The sequence below is a fragment of the Siphateles boraxobius genome, unplaced genomic scaffold (assembly GCF_051911475.1).
Source record: "Siphateles boraxobius isolate OS27281-9 unplaced genomic scaffold, OSU_SipBor_1 66, whole genome shotgun sequence".
NCBI lineage: Eukaryota > Metazoa > Chordata > Actinopteri > Cypriniformes > Leuciscidae > Siphateles > Siphateles boraxobius.
In genome coordinates this window covers 2,883,019-2,902,053 of record NW_027509193.1, presented here as the reverse complement: position 1 = coordinate 2,902,053, position 19,035 = coordinate 2,883,019, and the positions used below count along the sequence as shown (strand labels likewise).

Below are 19,035 nucleotides of genomic sequence, written 5' to 3'. Positions count from 1 at the left end.
TGAGGGCTGAAAGAGCATCTCAATTAGGGTTACATTAAAGTTTAAATTATTGAAACGTCATTTACTAACCATCATGTCATTTAAGACCTTCTTCCTTGTAAAACAAAAGGAGACATTTTGAATGATGTGCTGGTCGTTCTTTTCCATCAAATAACAATGAATGCGCACTGAAGCTTTCAGGTTTTAAAAAGGTTGCTAATCCAAGATAAAAGTGTCATTGTCTCGCTCTGAACATGATCTGCCTTTCTTAGTGAGATTCTTATCAAACGGTTGCTCTGTCATGACAGTAGGTGACCTGAAAGAGAAAACTTACCATAGCATTTGCTTTTGCTACATTGTAGCTCTATTCTCTATAACATTACATCATTTATTTAGCTCATTTAAAGTGATTTATAACTCATATTCTCAATAATAAATAAGACCAGCTGAAATATTCATAGGTATATGACAAATGTAAACCACAAATGCGTTCAGTGCAAGTGATGTGACAAAACTAAACCCATTATAGACTTTGTCTAGTGTAGTCAGCTTGATAATCAGACTGATTTTACCGGGGGCATGCGTGAGAGTCCAGAAGTCTGTGAACCACAGGACTCAAACTGTTGTGTGAAACTTAATCTGCTTCAGTGATTGTAACGGGATGGGTGCGTTCTGATATTGCTGCTTTGTGCATAATTTATTCAAAATTTGAATACGTTTTGTTTTCCATGCCTCGAACTACAAATCTGGTTTCATATTCACCCAAGATAGATATTTTCTTCCCTAATTTCAAGCATCTGATGCCCTTTTCTATCCCATATTGATTGACAGGGCTCTGATCATTGGCTGTTTTTTTAATTTAAAGTATCACACCAAAATTGGACAGAAAACAGTGTTTCCCACAGATTAGAAAGCAATTTGTGGTGATGGTGGGGGTTCAAAATAAGTCCTTTGTTAATAATTTGTTACACAGAACTTTATTATATTAAATATTATTCAGAAATTCACAAAATCCACACATTTAACACCCTATACAAACATTTTCAGTCGCGGAAAATACTTTTCAATACTCATCTGGATTGAAGCAGCACAAATTCAGTGTAAGAGTAAAAAAAATGACATAACATTATTCATAATAAGTTTATTTGATTCACAGCTGCTACATATAGTGTTTTTACCTCACAACCCAACTGCATTTTACCGCAAACTTGCGACTTGTTAACTTTCTAAAGAAGGCGCAATCGCTTGTTTGCTAAGGGTCAGGTCGGGACTCCAACATTAACACGCTGACAACATTGTATTCAGAATATAAAATATTTTTTATAGCACTTTTTAACGTGTGATTGTGTAAAGGTGTTCACGAAATGCCAACCTTTCGTGAACTTGTGAATTCCGCTTGCCGTCTTCTCTGCACCAAACAGGCCAAGCCTCTCGTTTTCATGGAGACAGATGCGGTGTGTGTGTGTGTGTGTGTCTGTGTGTGTGTCTGTGTGTGTGTCTGTGTGTGTCTGTGTGTGTCTGTGTGTGTCTGTGTGTGTGTGTGTGTGTGTGTGTGTGTGTGTGTGTGTGTGTGTGTGTGTGTGTGTGTGTGTGTGTGTGTGTGTGTGTGTGTGTGTGTGTGTGTGTGTGTGTGTGTGTGTGTGTGTGTGAGAGAAACGCGTGAGTGACAGAGACGGAGGGAGAGCAGGGAAAGGAAATAGAGCTGAACGAATACGCTGTGTGTTTTAAATAGCGTTAATAACGACACACAAAATGTGGCGGCCGGTGTTGATTCTGTGGCGCACCGCCACAAATTAGTTTGTGTGGGGAAACACTTGAAAATATATTAAAATAATAATAAATATCAATATGTTATTTTTCATTAAGTTCTATGCAACCGAATCAGATTTAACACTGTTATTTTTTATATTTTCAAAATAAAGTATAGTCTTAGAAAGCTATTATTATCAGAGCTTTTTGATCAGATAGCGGGGAGCGGAGCCGTGAACGAGAGGTAGCTTCACAGCGGCAAAGTACAAAAATGGAAAATTGGAAACTGAGCAGAGCCAAAGTTGTCGCTTCAAAGTTGTGCATCTTCAGAAGTGGACCCACTCGCAAAGTTGCAAACAATGCTGCGCGAGAATGAAACCTGAGAGCTCAACAGTGAACACTGAACACGCATATATTTTCTGCCTTTTTCTATTTCGGCCAAAAACTGAAGAGGCAGAAATTTTGGTGCACACCAGAAGTTATGGTTATTATTTATTGGTGAAAAGGGATGCACCGAAATAAATTCTTGGCCGAAATCGAAAATGACAAAAAAAAAAAAAAAGTTTTTTTTTAACTCTTTTTTTTTGTATAATTTTATTATTATTATTATTTTAATTTAAATTTAAAATTCAATAATTTAATGAATATGAATTGAAATAAAAGTGTGGATATTTTATTTTATTGGCTTGAATTTTTTTTAAGTATAACAAAAATTGGACAGAAATAGGCTTATTAAAATAATATTAAATATCAATGTATTAATATCAATATATTATTTTTCATTCAGTTCTATGCAGCAGAATCAGATTTAACAGATTTATTTTTTGACTAAATTAACTAAAGTTGTCCGACAAAGCTATTATTAACTAGCTATAATACACACACAGCAGAAAGTGCGTCGAAGTTGCAAAAGATGCTGAGCCAGAGTGAAACCTGATCGCTGAACACAGAGGTTTTCGACAGCCGAAATTTTGGTGCACCCCTAAACCTAAGGGTTAATCAGAAAATAATCAGTTGATGTATGATTAGATTAATCGGTTGGAAAATAATTGATAGATTAGTTGATTAATCTATAGTTCAATCGATTAATCTGGAAAATTAAAAAAATCTGTAGATTAATCTATTGAAAAAATGATTAATACAATAATTGATTCATCTGCAAAATACAGATAAATCAGAATAATAGTCAATAGATAAATCGATAGAACAATAATCGTTAGTTGCAGCCTTATGACATTTACAGGTGCATTTCTACGTCAGATCTACAGGCTACTATGTTACGTAGTAAGCAGGACCTAAGAATACTCCTGTAGAAGAATGCAATGATGAAAGGAGAATGTCTTGAATGTAGGGCAGACGCATCTAAAACACAACAGTGATTCCTCTCGTAACAAATGAAGCATTTTTCTGAATGAAGACATGCATTAATGAAGACGTGTCAGTGTCAGGAAGTGTAGGCAAACGCTGGGAGTGTGGGATTCTGTTTTTAAAGAGGGATAAAAACAGATTAGTGGAGCAGAAAGGAGGGAGAGGGGTGGGTGGGCGCACTTGCAGCCATGATGATGTGTTGATGCAAGCGCTCTCGCCCTCCTTCATTAGGTTGATGTGTTGGTGTGCGTGTGTGTGTGGGTATCCCTCTGTTTGTCTGTGACTCATCTCCTCTGTAAGCAGTTTAGCTTATACAACAACAGTAAACTGCCTGCCGACTCACCCAGTTGCCTCATTTTCCATTTGTATGTGTGTGTTAGGGGTGTGGGATGTATATCGTCTGCGATAATATCGTAATTGTTGTTTTTAAACAATGTGCAGTCTGACATTGAGTTTGTCCCTCACTTTGCAAAACACGCCTAGACTCCACGCACACACTGCTTGATCTTGCCTTTTCGATTTAGGTTACACACTCTCACTGTGTGATTTACTCTGTTAAAATGCAGTAAAAATGCCCCTGTATTGAGTATTTGTCTTTTAGGCTATGTTTATATCATAACATAAAGTTAAAGTCCCCCTGTAGTCAATAATTTCATCCCTTAAAACTCATCTATGATCACCAAAATTTCTTCATGCCTTAAAATAGCTTGAATGTTACTCTACACCCTTGCCTCATTTAGTATACGTGGTTCTGTGAATATGCAAATGAGCCCCGCCTCCACTCACTCACACCAGCTCAGAGATCCACTCGTTGACTATCACACGTTGTCCTGATTGGTTACAAGGTAGTTTATGATGTCAGAAACACCAGCGATTTCAAACCGTGTTTTTGAGACTGTCTTTGGTTCACTGCAGTTTTAATGAGAAACTCTGCAATGGTTTCGACTTATGAATTTGCACATGGTTATGAAACACCACATAGACATATAAACAACATTAAAAACTGGATTTTAACCACAGGGGGACTTTAAGAAATCGCACAAAGAGTGCCTATTTTCCCCCAAATATAAACAAGAAGTTCATATTAAGAGACTTACATTTTAGACACAATATTACCTGTTTTGCTCTATTTCGTAGACGAAAATAGTTCTAATCCAAGCCACAGCTGAACCTTTATGCGTCTCTGAGCAACATACAGCACAGTTTCGTTACTGAATGAAGCAGTCCATTTGAATGAATCTGTTGAATGAATGATTCAATGACTCATTCTCAATAAGAAGGCCAAATGCTTCGTCCCTGAAATGATCAGCCATTTGAACGAATCTGTTTAATTATTGACTCAATGATTAGCTCATTAACAGAGACGTGTCGCCACCTACTGTTATTTTATCTTATCTACAGCACTGTGGTCAACTCTTGTTGTATTATTATGTGCTCTATAAATAAATTGAACCTTGAACCTACTGTTAGTTTTAGTTTTATATTTAAAGTATCTTTTCTATTTTAAAATCATTTCATATATCAACGATTTATGTACATCAAAACATTATTTATGCATTTGTAACTGCAGGTTCAAATCATTCATGTCCCTGTGATCTGCATTAAACAATCTGTATAAATGCATCTATATGGAGGTTATCAGCCCTATAGTGTCTTATTATTCTTAATTTAATTTATTGCTTAATTGTAATAATTTAACATAATAAATGATACATAGGCTACATTTAAGTAGGTAAGAATATTATTTAAAAAAAGAATTTCTGTCATTGCTACGAACCGACCACATATGAAGAATATCAAAAACTTTAGGGGTCAGTCCTAAACCTGCCAAGTTACCAGCACAATAAACACACTCAGCAAAATATTGTCTAATTCTCGTTATCGAAAAAATCCGAGAAAATATCGAGATATTATTTTTTGTTAATATCGCACACCCCTTGTTTTGTGTGTGTGTGTGTGTGTGTGTTATCAATGTAGGCATCTCACCAGCACACCTTCACACCCAATCATTATCATTCATTTCCATTATCATTCATTTCTTTCTCTTTCTCTACAGTTCAGACGGTTTCATCGGGAGGTTATTTCAGAGTTGGAGAGGAAGACAGACATGGATGTGAAATACATGACGGTGAGCTGCCATATTAATCATTTATAGTAGGGATGCACCGATACGCATTTTTTCACTTCCGATCCCGATACCTGAATTTGGATATCGGCCGATACCGATACTATTCCGATACCAGAGCTGTGTTTGCTTTAATATTATTATTATCATTATTGTTGATTTTATATGATGCTGCAATAAACTTCTCTCTACAGGCAAGTATGATATGCATGTATGTCCCTAAAGGCAACTTGAGGTAAGTATAAGGTTAGAAACAAATAAGAGACAATAAGTGTAGGCACCAGCACCAAATCTGGTAAAACGTTACACATTGCTGTTTGTATTGTTGTAAAATACATTCATAAAAAACAAGATAACAAAAATCAAAAAGATAAATTATTTTATATATAGTCTAGCTACTATAAAATTAAGACATTTTTTTAATGTATAGCACAGCTGTTTATTGAGGCAGCAACATATGATAGATGGGACATTTAATAATCTTTCATTGCGCAAAAGTATTATGATATGATTATGAAAGACTCCAATACAGTGCGGCACAAAGCGCTTATGCGCATCCCGAGCGCAGAATGATGCACTTGAAGCAACATGGAGTCACAGCGCGCAGCGCGTCGAGTCCGCATTGAAAAGTTCAACGCACAAAGGAAAGACATATTGATGCGTAACGTAGTGTATTGTACAGTATCTATCTATACAATAGTTTATTCAGCCTTTTCTTTTAACAGTTTTAAATTTCAGTTACTGTGTGCTTGAAGAACAATTATAGTGCTCTCCAGTGTTGTGATCTAACAGACACACATTAAAAAGTAACATGATTAAGGTACAGCAAGTCCAGCAAGATAGTCATTTTATCCGAAACCATAGAGCTTTATCTACAGATCAAGTATAATAATAGTAATTGAATCATCTTGGAGAGTTTCATCGAGTTGACTGTCATAACCGAACGCGACGCGCTGTTGAATGCTGAATGAAGAATGATTGACAGCCGCAGCGGGGGGAACAGTTTACGTGGTCTTGAATTTAATGACTTAAATATTCATTTCTATCTCACATTATACTATAGAATGGCTTCAGAACACTTATAATATAGTGCACGAACACTTAATGGTGCTTTATAATACTTTTGTGGTGCTTAACAATAACACAATAGTAAACACACAATATCGGATTTAGATCGGCCTCGTCTGACCGATACCCGATCCGGCAAAAATGGCTGTATCGGAGCCGATACCGATACTGGATCGGATCGGCCCCATCCCTAATTTATAGGGAAGCTACTTGAAATATTGACAAAAGGTAACTACATTCAAGCTATTTTAAGAGTAAAGGTTTTTAATTTTGTAGCCATCAAATAATATCATTTCTTTACTTAAGTATTCCTGTGGCACAAAATCTCTGTTGCAAGTTGCAACAATAGTTTTGGATTTGAACAGATTTTCACTCCTGTTCAAAAGTGTTTTTTTAGTTTTTTTTAAGAAATTGATACTTTTATTCATCAAGAATGCATTAAATTGATCAAAAGTAACAGTAAAGATGGTTTCCACAAAAATATAAAGCAGCACAAATGTTTTCAACATTGATTATTATATCGAGGTTTGTTGTTCAGGGAAGGAGGAGACAGGAACAGGCGAACGTTCAAACACTAATCATAAACAAAACGAAAGTGAAAGCGGCAGCCCCTCACGGACGCCCCTAAACAATTGAACAGTAGTGTATTTTTACATTAAATACAGCTAATAAATTAAACTACATTTAAAAGCAGACATATGACAGATAAATATATAGTTAAAACTGATGGTTTGAAAAGTTTTCTACTAACAAAAGACCTAAAATGTCCTGAAGGCTCACACAGTACTTTACTAACAAAAAGTAGCTGACTTTAGACTTAAAGTAACTGTCAGAGCTCTACTGAAAGGGAAAATACCATTTCAATTTTCTTTTTTTCTTTTTTTAAATCAGAGCAGTTTTTACAGCAAGTGCCACAAAAACAGTGTCAGTTACCTTGACCTCGTCAAACTTAAATAATTTGTGCGAAATACAACTTGTTTATGCTGAAAACACCCTAATTTATACAAAACTAAAGTAAAACCTTGGATACAACAGTATTAACTTTTTTTTCTGGCCTAATTTGCTTACATGAATTGGATTTACCAATGCTAGAGAGAGAGGCAGAGGTGAAAGCATGTTTGCATTTGACTATTGCCTCTGCATTCTCTGTTATAATGCTATGTGTGCAATACAATGTGACCTAAAAACAATGACATATAGTGTGTCATGCTACAATGCTTGTAGTTGGAAAACAAAGCTGGTTACAGGAAAAGCTTGATTATTTTCATCACGGCTACTGTCACGCTTTGTCACATTCCCAGTGCTGGTGTTCACATATGATAATCTGCAGACGCTTGGGAAATGTGCCTAAAAACTGCATTTTCTTCAGAGATGGGAATGAAAATCAGACAGGCTCATGTCACACTATTAGTTTCCAGTCTGCATCTAGAGCAGAAGTCAATCAAACTCATCTTTGCGCTGACACACCATGTGTGTGTGGACACGTCTCCCTGTCCCTGAGTGACACTGATCGAATACTGTCTGCCCACAGGCCACGTTTAAGAAATACCAGACCGAACACAAGATGAAGCAGGACTCGCTGGAGAGATCGCAGGCAGACCTGAAGAAGCTTCGAAGGAAAAGTCAAGGAAAGAACGCTTCGAAGTATGAGAGTAAAGAGAACGAGGTATGTGTGTTTTTAATAACACGTATATACGTTACTATATACGCGCACATTTGTTTTTATTTTTCGAATTCACAGATAAGTATTACTGACAAAAATGTCATAGGACTCTAGTATTCTGTAAAAGTTAAATCATTAATAATAGAAATAAGTTGTTAATCTAACCCACAATCAGTTATTAAATTGATTGACATGCTTTTGATTATTGAATATTAAAGTTTGAATAAAACAAACAAATGATTTCAAGTTTGTTATAATAAAGGATTTATTCAAACAAAAAAACAGTTTTCTTTAACTTAACGGTCAATATGAGCAGGGGTGCACATCACTTTTTTTGGTCTGGTTCTCAAGAGAGCACCTGGAGGTGCTGCTTGGTACTCACTTTACGCGGCACACTTATCCTACAAGCTGTCGGCATCACTTTCCTCCCGACTGCTCTCCTCACTATCTTCCTGTGTCTCGAATATAGTAAATGTTGATGATGTTTTTTTATTTATTTATTAATATTAATAACACAGACAACAGCAGGAATATAAGGCTGCTGTCACTTTAAGAGCGAAAATATCATTTATGCATGTTTTTTTTTTCAAAAACAAAAATTTTAAGTCACTGAAATAAAGCCATATAACACATAGAAAACATTTGTTCACATTTTTAGAACTGGATCTTGTTGCCTAAAGTTTTTTCTTCAAAACAATGTGAAAACCATCCTGATCATGCCTTCATACAAAACAATATAGCCATTTAACTTTTGTAAGACACTTAATTGTCAGAATGGCTGATATGCGGGGAGGTATGAAACATCATGAATAATGCTGTGATTCACACCTGAAGAGACAAAGACCCTGCCCTGGGAATATCAATGAGGAATGTGACAGAGGGAACTATAGAAAATGAATGTGAGGAAACTTAATGATTGAATGTATTGTTTTGGCTTATTCACAAATCTTTACTTATACTACCTATAGTACCATTCAAAAGTTTTAGATCTGGACGTTTTATATATATATATATATATATATATATATATATATAGTCTGTTCGGCTCACCAAGGCTGCATTTATTTGATCCAAAATAAAGCAAAAACTGTTTATTTTTACATTTTAAAATGTTTTCTATTTAAATATATTTTAAAATGCAATTTATTCCTGTGATAAATGTTTTCAGCATCATTACTCCAGTCTACAGTGTTACATGATCCTTCAGAAATCATTCTAATATGATTTGATGCTCAAGAAACATTTTTGATTATTATCAATGTTAAAAACAGTTTTTTAAAAACAGAACATTTATCTGAAATAGCGTTTATAAATAACATTATAAATGTCTTCTTTACTGTTACTTTTGATCAATATAAGGCGTCCTCATTGAATAAAAAGTATTAATTTCTTTTAAAAAAACAAAAACAGCAGCAGCAGCAAAAAACTAAACTCTTACTGAGCCCAAACTTTTGAACAATATTGAATAATGTTACATTAGATTTCCATTTCAGATAAATGCTGTTCTTTTGAACTTTACATTCATCAAATGATCCTGAAAAAAAAATGTACACAACTGTTTTCAACATTCATTATGAGAAGAAATGTTTCTTGAACGTCAAATGAGCATATTAAAACAATTTCTAAAGGATCATGTGAAACTGAAGACTGGAGTAATAATTTACATCACAGGAATAAATTGCATTTTAAAAATATATACAAATAGAAGTCTGGAATACAAATAGAAATAGTCCAACGAGTATAAATAAAAACATACTCATCTGAAATTGTATCCACGGCTGGATCAAGTCGCTATTCAAAATGCAAGCGTTAATCGTCTGAGTCCTGCTCTTCTTCAGAGGAAAATGCGATCTGTCACTATCCAGGACGAGCTGAAGAGCTTCCTCACCTGTGTAGCATGCCATCTTAAACACAAGGATTTGTTGTTATTGTGAGTGTACACAAATAAAAGAAGACCCTTTATAGTTAATAAAGATGTATAAAGACTTATATGAAAGTATTTTAAAGGGGTGGTAAAATGCCCTTTTCACAAGATGTAAAATAAATCTCTGATGTCCCCAGAGTATGTGTGTGAAGTTTTAGCACAAAATACCCCACAGATATTTTTATATAGCATAGTAAAGTTGTCACTTTTTGAGGGTAAAATTTTCATAATGGTTTTGTGCCTGGCCCTTTAAATGCAAATGAGCTGCCTCAGAGGGCGGGGTTTCAAGAGCTCTTGTGTTAGCAGCTGCGATTACCTCACGCAGAAACACTAAAATGGCAGAAACTGTTCTGCCTTTAATGTTAAAACGGAGTCTGACAAAGATGGAGAGACTCAAGAAGTGACAACATGTAGAATGCAACAGGACGTCTCAATGGTTAGTTGATGAATTTATGTTGCTGATGTGGAGTTCACTATCTTCAATTAGCATATTCTGTCATGATAATCTATAAATCGCTCGTATAGGAACTGTTGTGAGATGCACACAGCGTGACTTTTTATTGCATGTGAAAAGAAGGATGCTAAAGTTTGAGCTGACTCACAAATGTACTCTTATACAACAACTTTTCCTCTTCTCGACATGGACGGCGTGTCCCGGGGGCGGGGTTTATGTACATTTTAGGGTTGCTGATGTCACTAACCCGGGAGGAATGTCGTGTAGTCCCTACCAGCCGTTTGTTGTAGTCCTTTTCTTTAAAAGCATATGTGACCGGTCACGGAAACTAGGGACACAAGTCGGTTCTGGGGCATTTTGAGTTATTCATAGATTCTGAGAGTGTAGTCTCCAAGCTTTCCAACGATGTGTAACATGTGGAAATCTGATAATATTTGGAGAAGTTGTGGCCATTTGAAGCTAGGCACTTAAAAAAGCTCAAAGATGAGAAAACAACCTCTAAAGATTGTGCAGTTCTCACCTCTCTCTGCTGCTGGGAGTGACAATAGGGCTCATTTACATCTCATTTAGATAAGCCATACCCCCTGTAAAGCTCCCCCTGTGCTTTACAGCTTTTTTTGCACTTTGAATGAGTGCACTTCTGCCGCACTAGGCGAAAAACAATTGTGCTGCCCCTCTATTTGCAACGTACCAGCAACAACACACAACGACCAATATGCCATATAGCCTACATGTAACGCAAAACCAGCAACAACACACAAAGACCAATATGCCATATACATATAACGCAAAACCAGCAACAACACACAAAGACCAATATGCCATACACATATAACGCAAAACTAGCAACAACACACAAAGACCAATATGCCATACACATATAACGCAAAACCAGCAACAACCCACAAAGACCAATAAGCCATAGGCCTACATATAATGCAAATAGTGCGCAACGCTCGTGTGCCCAAAATGTCAACAATATTAAAGTTTATGCAGGAGGCAAATGCCTGCTGGCATTTTTCTTTAAGCAGTCATGACAGGAATTTTCCAAATAATCACATTTCACCTCCTCAAATCACTGTTGCAAATCTCTTTACACCACTTTCTTATGTGCGTATACACACACAAATGAAATGTCCGCAAGCACATTATATCATCAGCAGGTTCAGCATCTTAAATAATGACTCAAGAGCAAATGAAGCTTAACTTACGCTTCAGAAGCGCGCACGGCGGGCCTTCATCGCAGCAAAGGTCTTAACTGCATCCTCTATTTGATTCTCTGTGCCAGTTCATGTTCTATGGAGATTGTTGACAGTCCATTAAGTCTGTTCCCTGTTCAAAAAACGTTCCCCATTCAAAGCAATCTGGACGTCACATATGAAACAGCCAACCGCCGAGCCGCCGTATTCAAGCCCCGAGGGCGCGCGCGCCGCACCCATACCTCCGGTTCAGTTTCCCGAGCCCACGAAGTGCGGCGAAAACATTTTCGGTGTAACTGCCACGGTTCAGCTCGTCTGCGACAATCTTTGCGGCATCCATCTTCATTGAATTTTGATATCAGATAGAGCCGGCCAGAGCGCTGCATAATAAGTAGCCATGCGGTTCACTTGGAGGGCGGGGGCAAAAGCGCCGGGTTATTCAGTATGGAAATACACACAGACAATGACACGCCCCTACTGCATGCTAGAATCTCCGAAAACAAGCCGATTTCAACCTCAAAATGTAAGCTTTTAAATATACCAATACTGTTATCTCAAACATGGAGAGGCTTCTTCGTGATTTCAATTAACAGATTCTGCAAAAAATTTAAAATCACCAATTTTGAAAAAAAACTCTTCTTTCTCATTTTGCTCGAAAGTTGTGCTGCCGACTTGTGTCCCTGGTTTCTGTGACGGGTCACAAATATCTCACTTTGCTTTGAACTTTGAGCGTTGTAACTTTGCAGATGTTGGTTATGCTCAGTGAAATCGTGTTTTACCACCCCTTTAAGTTGGTCGGGCTCAGAGGGTTAAAAATATATCTGATATTGAATCATTCAATCAAGAGATTCATTCAGAAACGCTAATTCATCCAGTAATGAAACAAGTTAAGTCTATGAATCTTTTGAGTGAGTCATTAAATCATTCATTCAAATTTTTTTTATATATAATTTATTATTATTATTATTCATTCATAATTATTCACTGTTTCAGATTAATTTAAACTGAAGTCTGAGGACTAATCATTTGATTGTTCAATCATAATTACAATCACCTGAAGATTTGCAGTGCTCTTTCTATATAGACATTGAGAATAAGTGAAACTGTCACACTGACAAAGGCAAAGATCCAAAACGTTTGTTAATATCTCCTGTCAAGAAATAAAAAAAAAATTGAGTGCCGACCTTTGCATTTTTAAATTTAATAAATAATTAATTCAAATTAACATGAACATTATTAAATAGACTACAGCAATTAGTAACGTGCTGAGGAAGGCAGGCGAAGGCGAGGATCTAAGTGCAGGATTTTTAATAAAGTAACACAGAAGCAGATAAAAAAGAAGTCAAGGAACAAAACCATGAGGATCAAAGAAACAAAAGCAACCAATACATGTACAACCACTGACAAAGTAACAAGTGAAACATAAGGGCTATAAATACACAGGGGCAAACAAGCTTAACTAGGAAATGAGGAAACAAGATACAGCTGGGTCAACATGAAAAACTACACAAGACTACAAAACTTGGCACAAGAGAGGAAATGACAAAAGTACACACAAGACAAGTGAAACGCAAGACAGGAATCATGACACAAATTAGTATTTGTCAGAACCTCTATGGAATTACATATTATTTTGTCTGTTCAGAATTCTCAATCTATCCGGAATCGTGCAGCTCTACATACACTGTTTATTGTATTTGTATCTTTGTTCTATTATATTCATCTATGCTTACAATTTGTTTATAATTTTCTATGCAGATTCACTCCCCTACAAAATCACCCCAATCATTCTAGAATTATTAATTCTTTCCAAATAAAGCCAATTCATCAGTGAAACTGTTTTCATACTGCAATATATATTGCAGAAAAACGAAATATCCCAATGTCCCAGTGCAGCCGTAGCATTAATATTGAATTTGATTGATTTGCGGTCACAGGTGTATATTATATATTTTATATTTAACGTCTGTATTGATCAATTTTATAATTGGGCATAAAGACAGAATATAGTCAAGGTTAAGGTCGGCATTAAACAGAAGTTAATCTGTTCTTTCCTATTGTGACGTATATCCCAGTGAAACTGCGTCTCAAACAAGAACAAATCTAGGACGGGTTTGATTTTGTCTACGTGGAATTGATTGTACCGCCAGTAAACACTTCATCAGAGAAGATTTTGTATCAGGCCTATTAATTAGCATGTTAAGAGCATTTCATGATAACCCTGAACCCCTATACAGTATATTTTATCAGTCACATGGCCTTCTGCCATATATGGTTATCTTAATGTAAAATTAATAATAGCCTGATAAAACATCTGGTCTTACCTTTAAATATTCATATCCGGTTGGGTTCAACTAATGATTTTTTTTTTCTCGCCACTGCTTTGGCCCTGGGGACTCAATATCCTCATATTTGATGACTATTTTGATTGTTTAGAGTTTTGTTTTTCATTTGTTTGTTTAACAAAGTATGCCCAGATGGAAATATATATACCTATTCCAAAAAAACTGGTCCATCGCATCACAGCACACCTCTATATAAACATATAAAACAAAATTGCACAAAGCTGCATTGCTTCAAATGGCATATTAAAACTACCTGTATGACCTTATTTTCTGAGTACTACTTTTAATAAAATATCTAGCTACTACTTTTAATAAAATATCTAGCTATGATGTTGGTGATGATAAACCAACAAATTTAAATATCGTCCCTGTTGCGCGGAAACCTTGTATTTAAAAAAAATGTAACACTGCGTCGAAGTATTGTGGCTTTATATATGGTCAGACACTTTGTGTCGTTATAATATCAACATTTTCTGAAAATCAAGCTCAAATGGAGTTACGATGTTTTTGACTAGCGAATGACAGAGATATTTTGTCTGTCACTGGAACTGAGGCAATCAGTGCACATTAAAGGGACACCAGGTAACTTTTTTACCTTAACTGAACAGCTTCGGAGTCAGTGGAATGGTTATATTACTTATTTCGGGTTGAATGGTTGTGGTTTCGCACCCCCTGGTGCCTGAGATTGTAAAAAACTCACTTGCAACTTTGGGCCTGCGGGCCGCCGGCCTCGCCGTCAGGAAGTATCGCGTGATATCAGGTCTCGCGATGTAACGCATTGCTTGACGGCACTGCACACGTTCACGCCCCCATTCAAGCACCGGCTAGCTATAAGCAAAGGGCAACGATAGATAGAGTTATGGCTGAGCCTGTAAAAAAGAAGCAGAAAGCTAGGAAATCTTTGTCGGAGGACCAACGAAAGAGGAAACGAGAGACTGGCCGAGCTAGAAGTCAGACTCGAGTAAATATCGGACCGGCTTTTTCAGAATGGCGAGAACTGAGAGAAACAGAAGCCTGCAAAACGGATGCTGACCTGGCCTTCTGTTGCACTTGTAAGTATCTTTGGAATAAACTGTTTAATATTTAAATTTCAAGTAATTGTGACCTCAGGACGCTAGATACTATAACTTTGATGTTGTCATTAGCAAACACGTTTGATTTCTGTAGTTGTTTGGCCGTTCCTCTGTCGGTTTTAACTGTGTAACTTAGTTCGCAAATGAATAGATATCAAATTCTTCAAATCAAGACACCGGTGTATCCTACCTGCGTTTAAATGGCTAGCGGAGATTTTGGCTTGATCTAGCTAGATGGATGCTGCCCTTTATGTTGCATCCAGGTGTTACTTTGCTTTTATTTGGCGCCGGTGTGTTTTTTTTCCCGCAGTGCGCTGCATAGTGTAGAAGCCGATGGCTCACCGATCGCACTCTGTATTGTATTGATCCATAATATACTACAAATCCTCTCAACTACAACGAAGCCCAGACTCAAAATATTTTCCGTGACTGTCTTGTTTGCAAATATAGAAGTTACGAGGGCTTATCAAGTTACTGTTAGTGACACCCCAACCCCCTCCCGCCCTCCAAACAACACACACAATCACACACACAATTTATCCCCTCACCCTTTCATTTGGCCTAATTTCCACCCTGATGTCCGACCCTGACGTACGTTACAGATATGAGTTGAATTATAGATATGAGTTGAATTACGATGGCCTAAGTCAACGTGTCTGATAATAGGCAATAAACATGTTGCACATATCATGAGCGAGCTAGAAAAAACCTTCTGATGCTTTCTTAGACAAGTAAAGGTAAACCGTCATTTTACCAGATGAACTTTTTTTTTTTTATATATATATATATATTATTTTTTATTTATTTATTTATTTTATTTTTTATGCTCATGCCCTCTCCCCCAGAAAAAAACAACACTAAAGCAATATTTCCCCTTGTTCATATCGTTTGTTCCCGGTAAAAATACTAGTAGGCCTATGCATGACAACACAATAAAAAATATAAAAAATCGCCATCAGTTGGAAAGAAAATATTGCTTTACTTACCTCGGTAGACATAACTGGTTTTGAAATAGCCGGTTCATGCTCAGCTGGGTTGACAGCTGATCAGCTGGGTTGCTCATGGCGAGGGGGGAGGAAGAACAGTTTGTTTTTACGACTGTGTGTTTGAAAGCATTTACTACCAGACACCAGGGGGAGCTAGGGGGAGCTTCGTAGAGAAAAAACACTCAAGCTTGCCTGGTGTCCCTTAAGTTTTCATCAACTTACAGGATATTAAGTTTATTGTAGCTATATGGGCACTCCTGAGATTTTGATTATGAGATTTCAAAAAAACTGGTACAAAAGATGAAGCGCTATGCACAGTATATTTAACACCAGACTAAGACTATTCTCCGCTCTGCAAATACAAAAAGCTTTAGCCTTTATTGACATAGTGTTTCTTGAATAAAGAAAACGTTGTACTTGCTCAAATATCAGTTCTTTGTTTACCTTTGCATTGCAAACAAGCCGAGATCTCCAAACTGTGTGCTGCACTTCATTCAAGATAGAGGCGGGTGGAGTTATGAAATTTGATTGACAGTTTGAGGAGCCAATGGAGTTACAAGGATAGTCACAACCTCTTTTAAATGCTTTTTATTGGTTATATATTTGTAAAACAGACATAAAGGGTGACCATTAGTATTTATTTTATTAAACAAAAGTGACAAAATGTAGAGATACAAGGTTTTGGGCCAATAGCAAGGATATATTCTTATTTGTAGCATTCATTTTTACTTAATTTTTGGAATTTGACCATTTTCCACATTACACCTGACAACTTGGGAAACACTGGTGTATCTACCACTGTCTATTATATTGTCATATGCCACTCATTGCTCAAACTAGTTTTTTGTTCAGAATTGAATGGTTGCATGGAAAAACTTCCATGTAGCAATAATGGCATGTAGTAGTGACTTAGTTATTAGTTAATATTTCTATATGTATTCAATAGTGTATCATAAAATATTGGTATGGTTTCAGCTAGTGTTGTCAAAAAACTCGGTACTTCGGTACCAAGTCGGTACTTTAAAAATTAAACTGTTACGCTACCAGCTTTTCTTAAAGGGTAACTAACCCCCTGGTCAGAGCCTGACTCCACCCACTGGCAATATTTGAAAAATGCTGGAAAAGTGGGCAGAGCCCAGCGGATGGGGGGGGGCATGCACCTGAGACACATCTCTCTGTAGGCAAGCGCGTGGTTTGGTGGTGCCCTCTGACGTCAGTGGGTACCACAACTTCCATTAGGAAAATTGAACTGCAGTAGCCACCGTTCAACCTGAAGAGGGCAGCACTCAGACGTTTTTACACCATATATTGTAGAATTAAAACACTTTAAACCCAAATGTCAAAAAATTTACTCGAGTCAATGAAAGGCATATATGAAGCTCCATTCTTACAGATCATTAACTAAAAAAGTTGTTTTAGTGTTTAGTTACCCTTTAACTTCCGAGTACTGGGTTAAGGAGAACTCCAGTCAATTTTAACATTGAGCTATTTTTTTTGTAAATTTGGAGTGCTGTCAGTACAGAGAACAACGACAAAAATCGGTGTTGCCTACACAGTGTTATCCTCTTTTTAAAATTTGCACCCTGTTGACTTAAATGGGGCAAGTTTTAAACCTGCTTTTAGCCTTTTAACATCCTTGATGTGTTATTAAAAGTGCACAGCCATGTGAGTGATTTTATTCAGAGTGAACACTGTGAATCTGACTGCAGTAGAAAGATATGAATAAAAGTGATGTTAATTCAGCCAGCTCACATACCTATATTTACTTCCTGTTTTCGGTCCGAAGTCCACAGTAGTCAATTGTCGAGTGCGCGTGCGCGATCATTGGTAACTAAGTACCACCGCGCGCACTCGTTGCGTTCTCATCATAAAAACACTCTGAGACATGGTGACCGGCGGCGCTGCTAATGCGGTTGCTCTGAATCCACTTGTTGACACAAAAGGAGGAAAGAGCCACATATGGAAATATTTTGGATTAGGCTAATGTCACGTTGCCATAAGGGGCCGTTCACATGCAAATTCGCAATTTCAAATGTAGGCGCGTGGCAAGCGCGCTCATAATAAAAGCTTGTTGCATAGCAACGACAGACGCCGCGGGAGAGCAAGCGCTTGCGGAAAGAATTTGCACACGCAAAAAACACCATATGTGAACAGCCCCTAAAGTGGTATCGGGTGCGGTTGTATCGGGGTAGTTTTACGAGTACATGAGCACAGTATCGGACCGACACCAGAGTACTGGTATCAGTATTGGTGCATCCCTATTTATTTCATTAATATCAGTCCGTCAGAAAAGCAGTTCTAGGCTTATTCTTGCATGGATAACTCTTAGCAGGTTTAAAAAGCCCTTTTAAAAGGAAATATGAATGCAGTTTTGGATTAAATTAAAGTGCAGTCAAGTCAAACAAAACACGTTTTATCTCCTTTATAGTTTGGTAACACTACAATGAGATACCATTCATTAACATTACTTAATGCATTATCTAACATCAACACATTGAGTGAACAATATATTTTTACAACATTAATGTTTACAACATGTTTGTGAATGTTATTTAATACAAACACTTGATTTTTCATGTTTGTTCACTTCATTTATTGTGCATTAAATAATGTAAACAGATAAAACTTTTGATTTTAAGAATGTGTTAGTAAATTTTTTAAATTAACCCCAAGGAGAATATTTGCTACATTATATTATACGTTATAAACTATTGTTTATTGTTAGGTCATTTTATCTAATCTTATTGTAAAGTGTGTTTAATACAGATGTACAGTTTCCATCTTTGTAACCTTGAAATACACTTTAATATATGTAAATTTAATCTAAATTAAGCTTTGGTACCGAGAACCGTGAATTTTGACTGGTATTGGTACCGAATACTGATATTTTGGTACCATGACAACACTAGTGTCAGCCCTATCTGGAATGCTGAACTGACCAATCAGCAGACAGGACTGGAACTGTCTATTTCATAGATATATTTTAATTATAGCAGCATAGTGCAAACCCACACCCTGCCACATTATCAGATGCAGACTCGTGTTCATATGCAACATGTTCATCTAGGAGCCGTTGTCGTTCCTTATCTTGAATGAGGGTGA

The 19,035-nt window shown here is 36.7% G+C and overlaps 1 protein-coding gene across 1 annotated transcript in view; it reads left to right on the top strand.

Annotated features, from left to right (window-relative positions):
• baiap2l1b (BAR/IMD domain containing adaptor protein 2 like 1b) overlaps nucleotides 1-19,035 on the top strand; it is a 90,388-nt gene that overhangs the window by 34,341 nt on the left and 37,012 nt on the right. Inside the window, exons 5-6 of the mRNA XM_077211667.1 lie at nucleotides 5,153-5,224; nucleotides 7,821-7,955. Of these exons, the coding sequence (XP_077067782.1) occupies nucleotides 5,153-5,224; nucleotides 7,821-7,955 (207 nt within the window). The remainder of the gene's footprint in view (nucleotides 1-5,152; nucleotides 5,225-7,820; nucleotides 7,956-19,035) is intronic.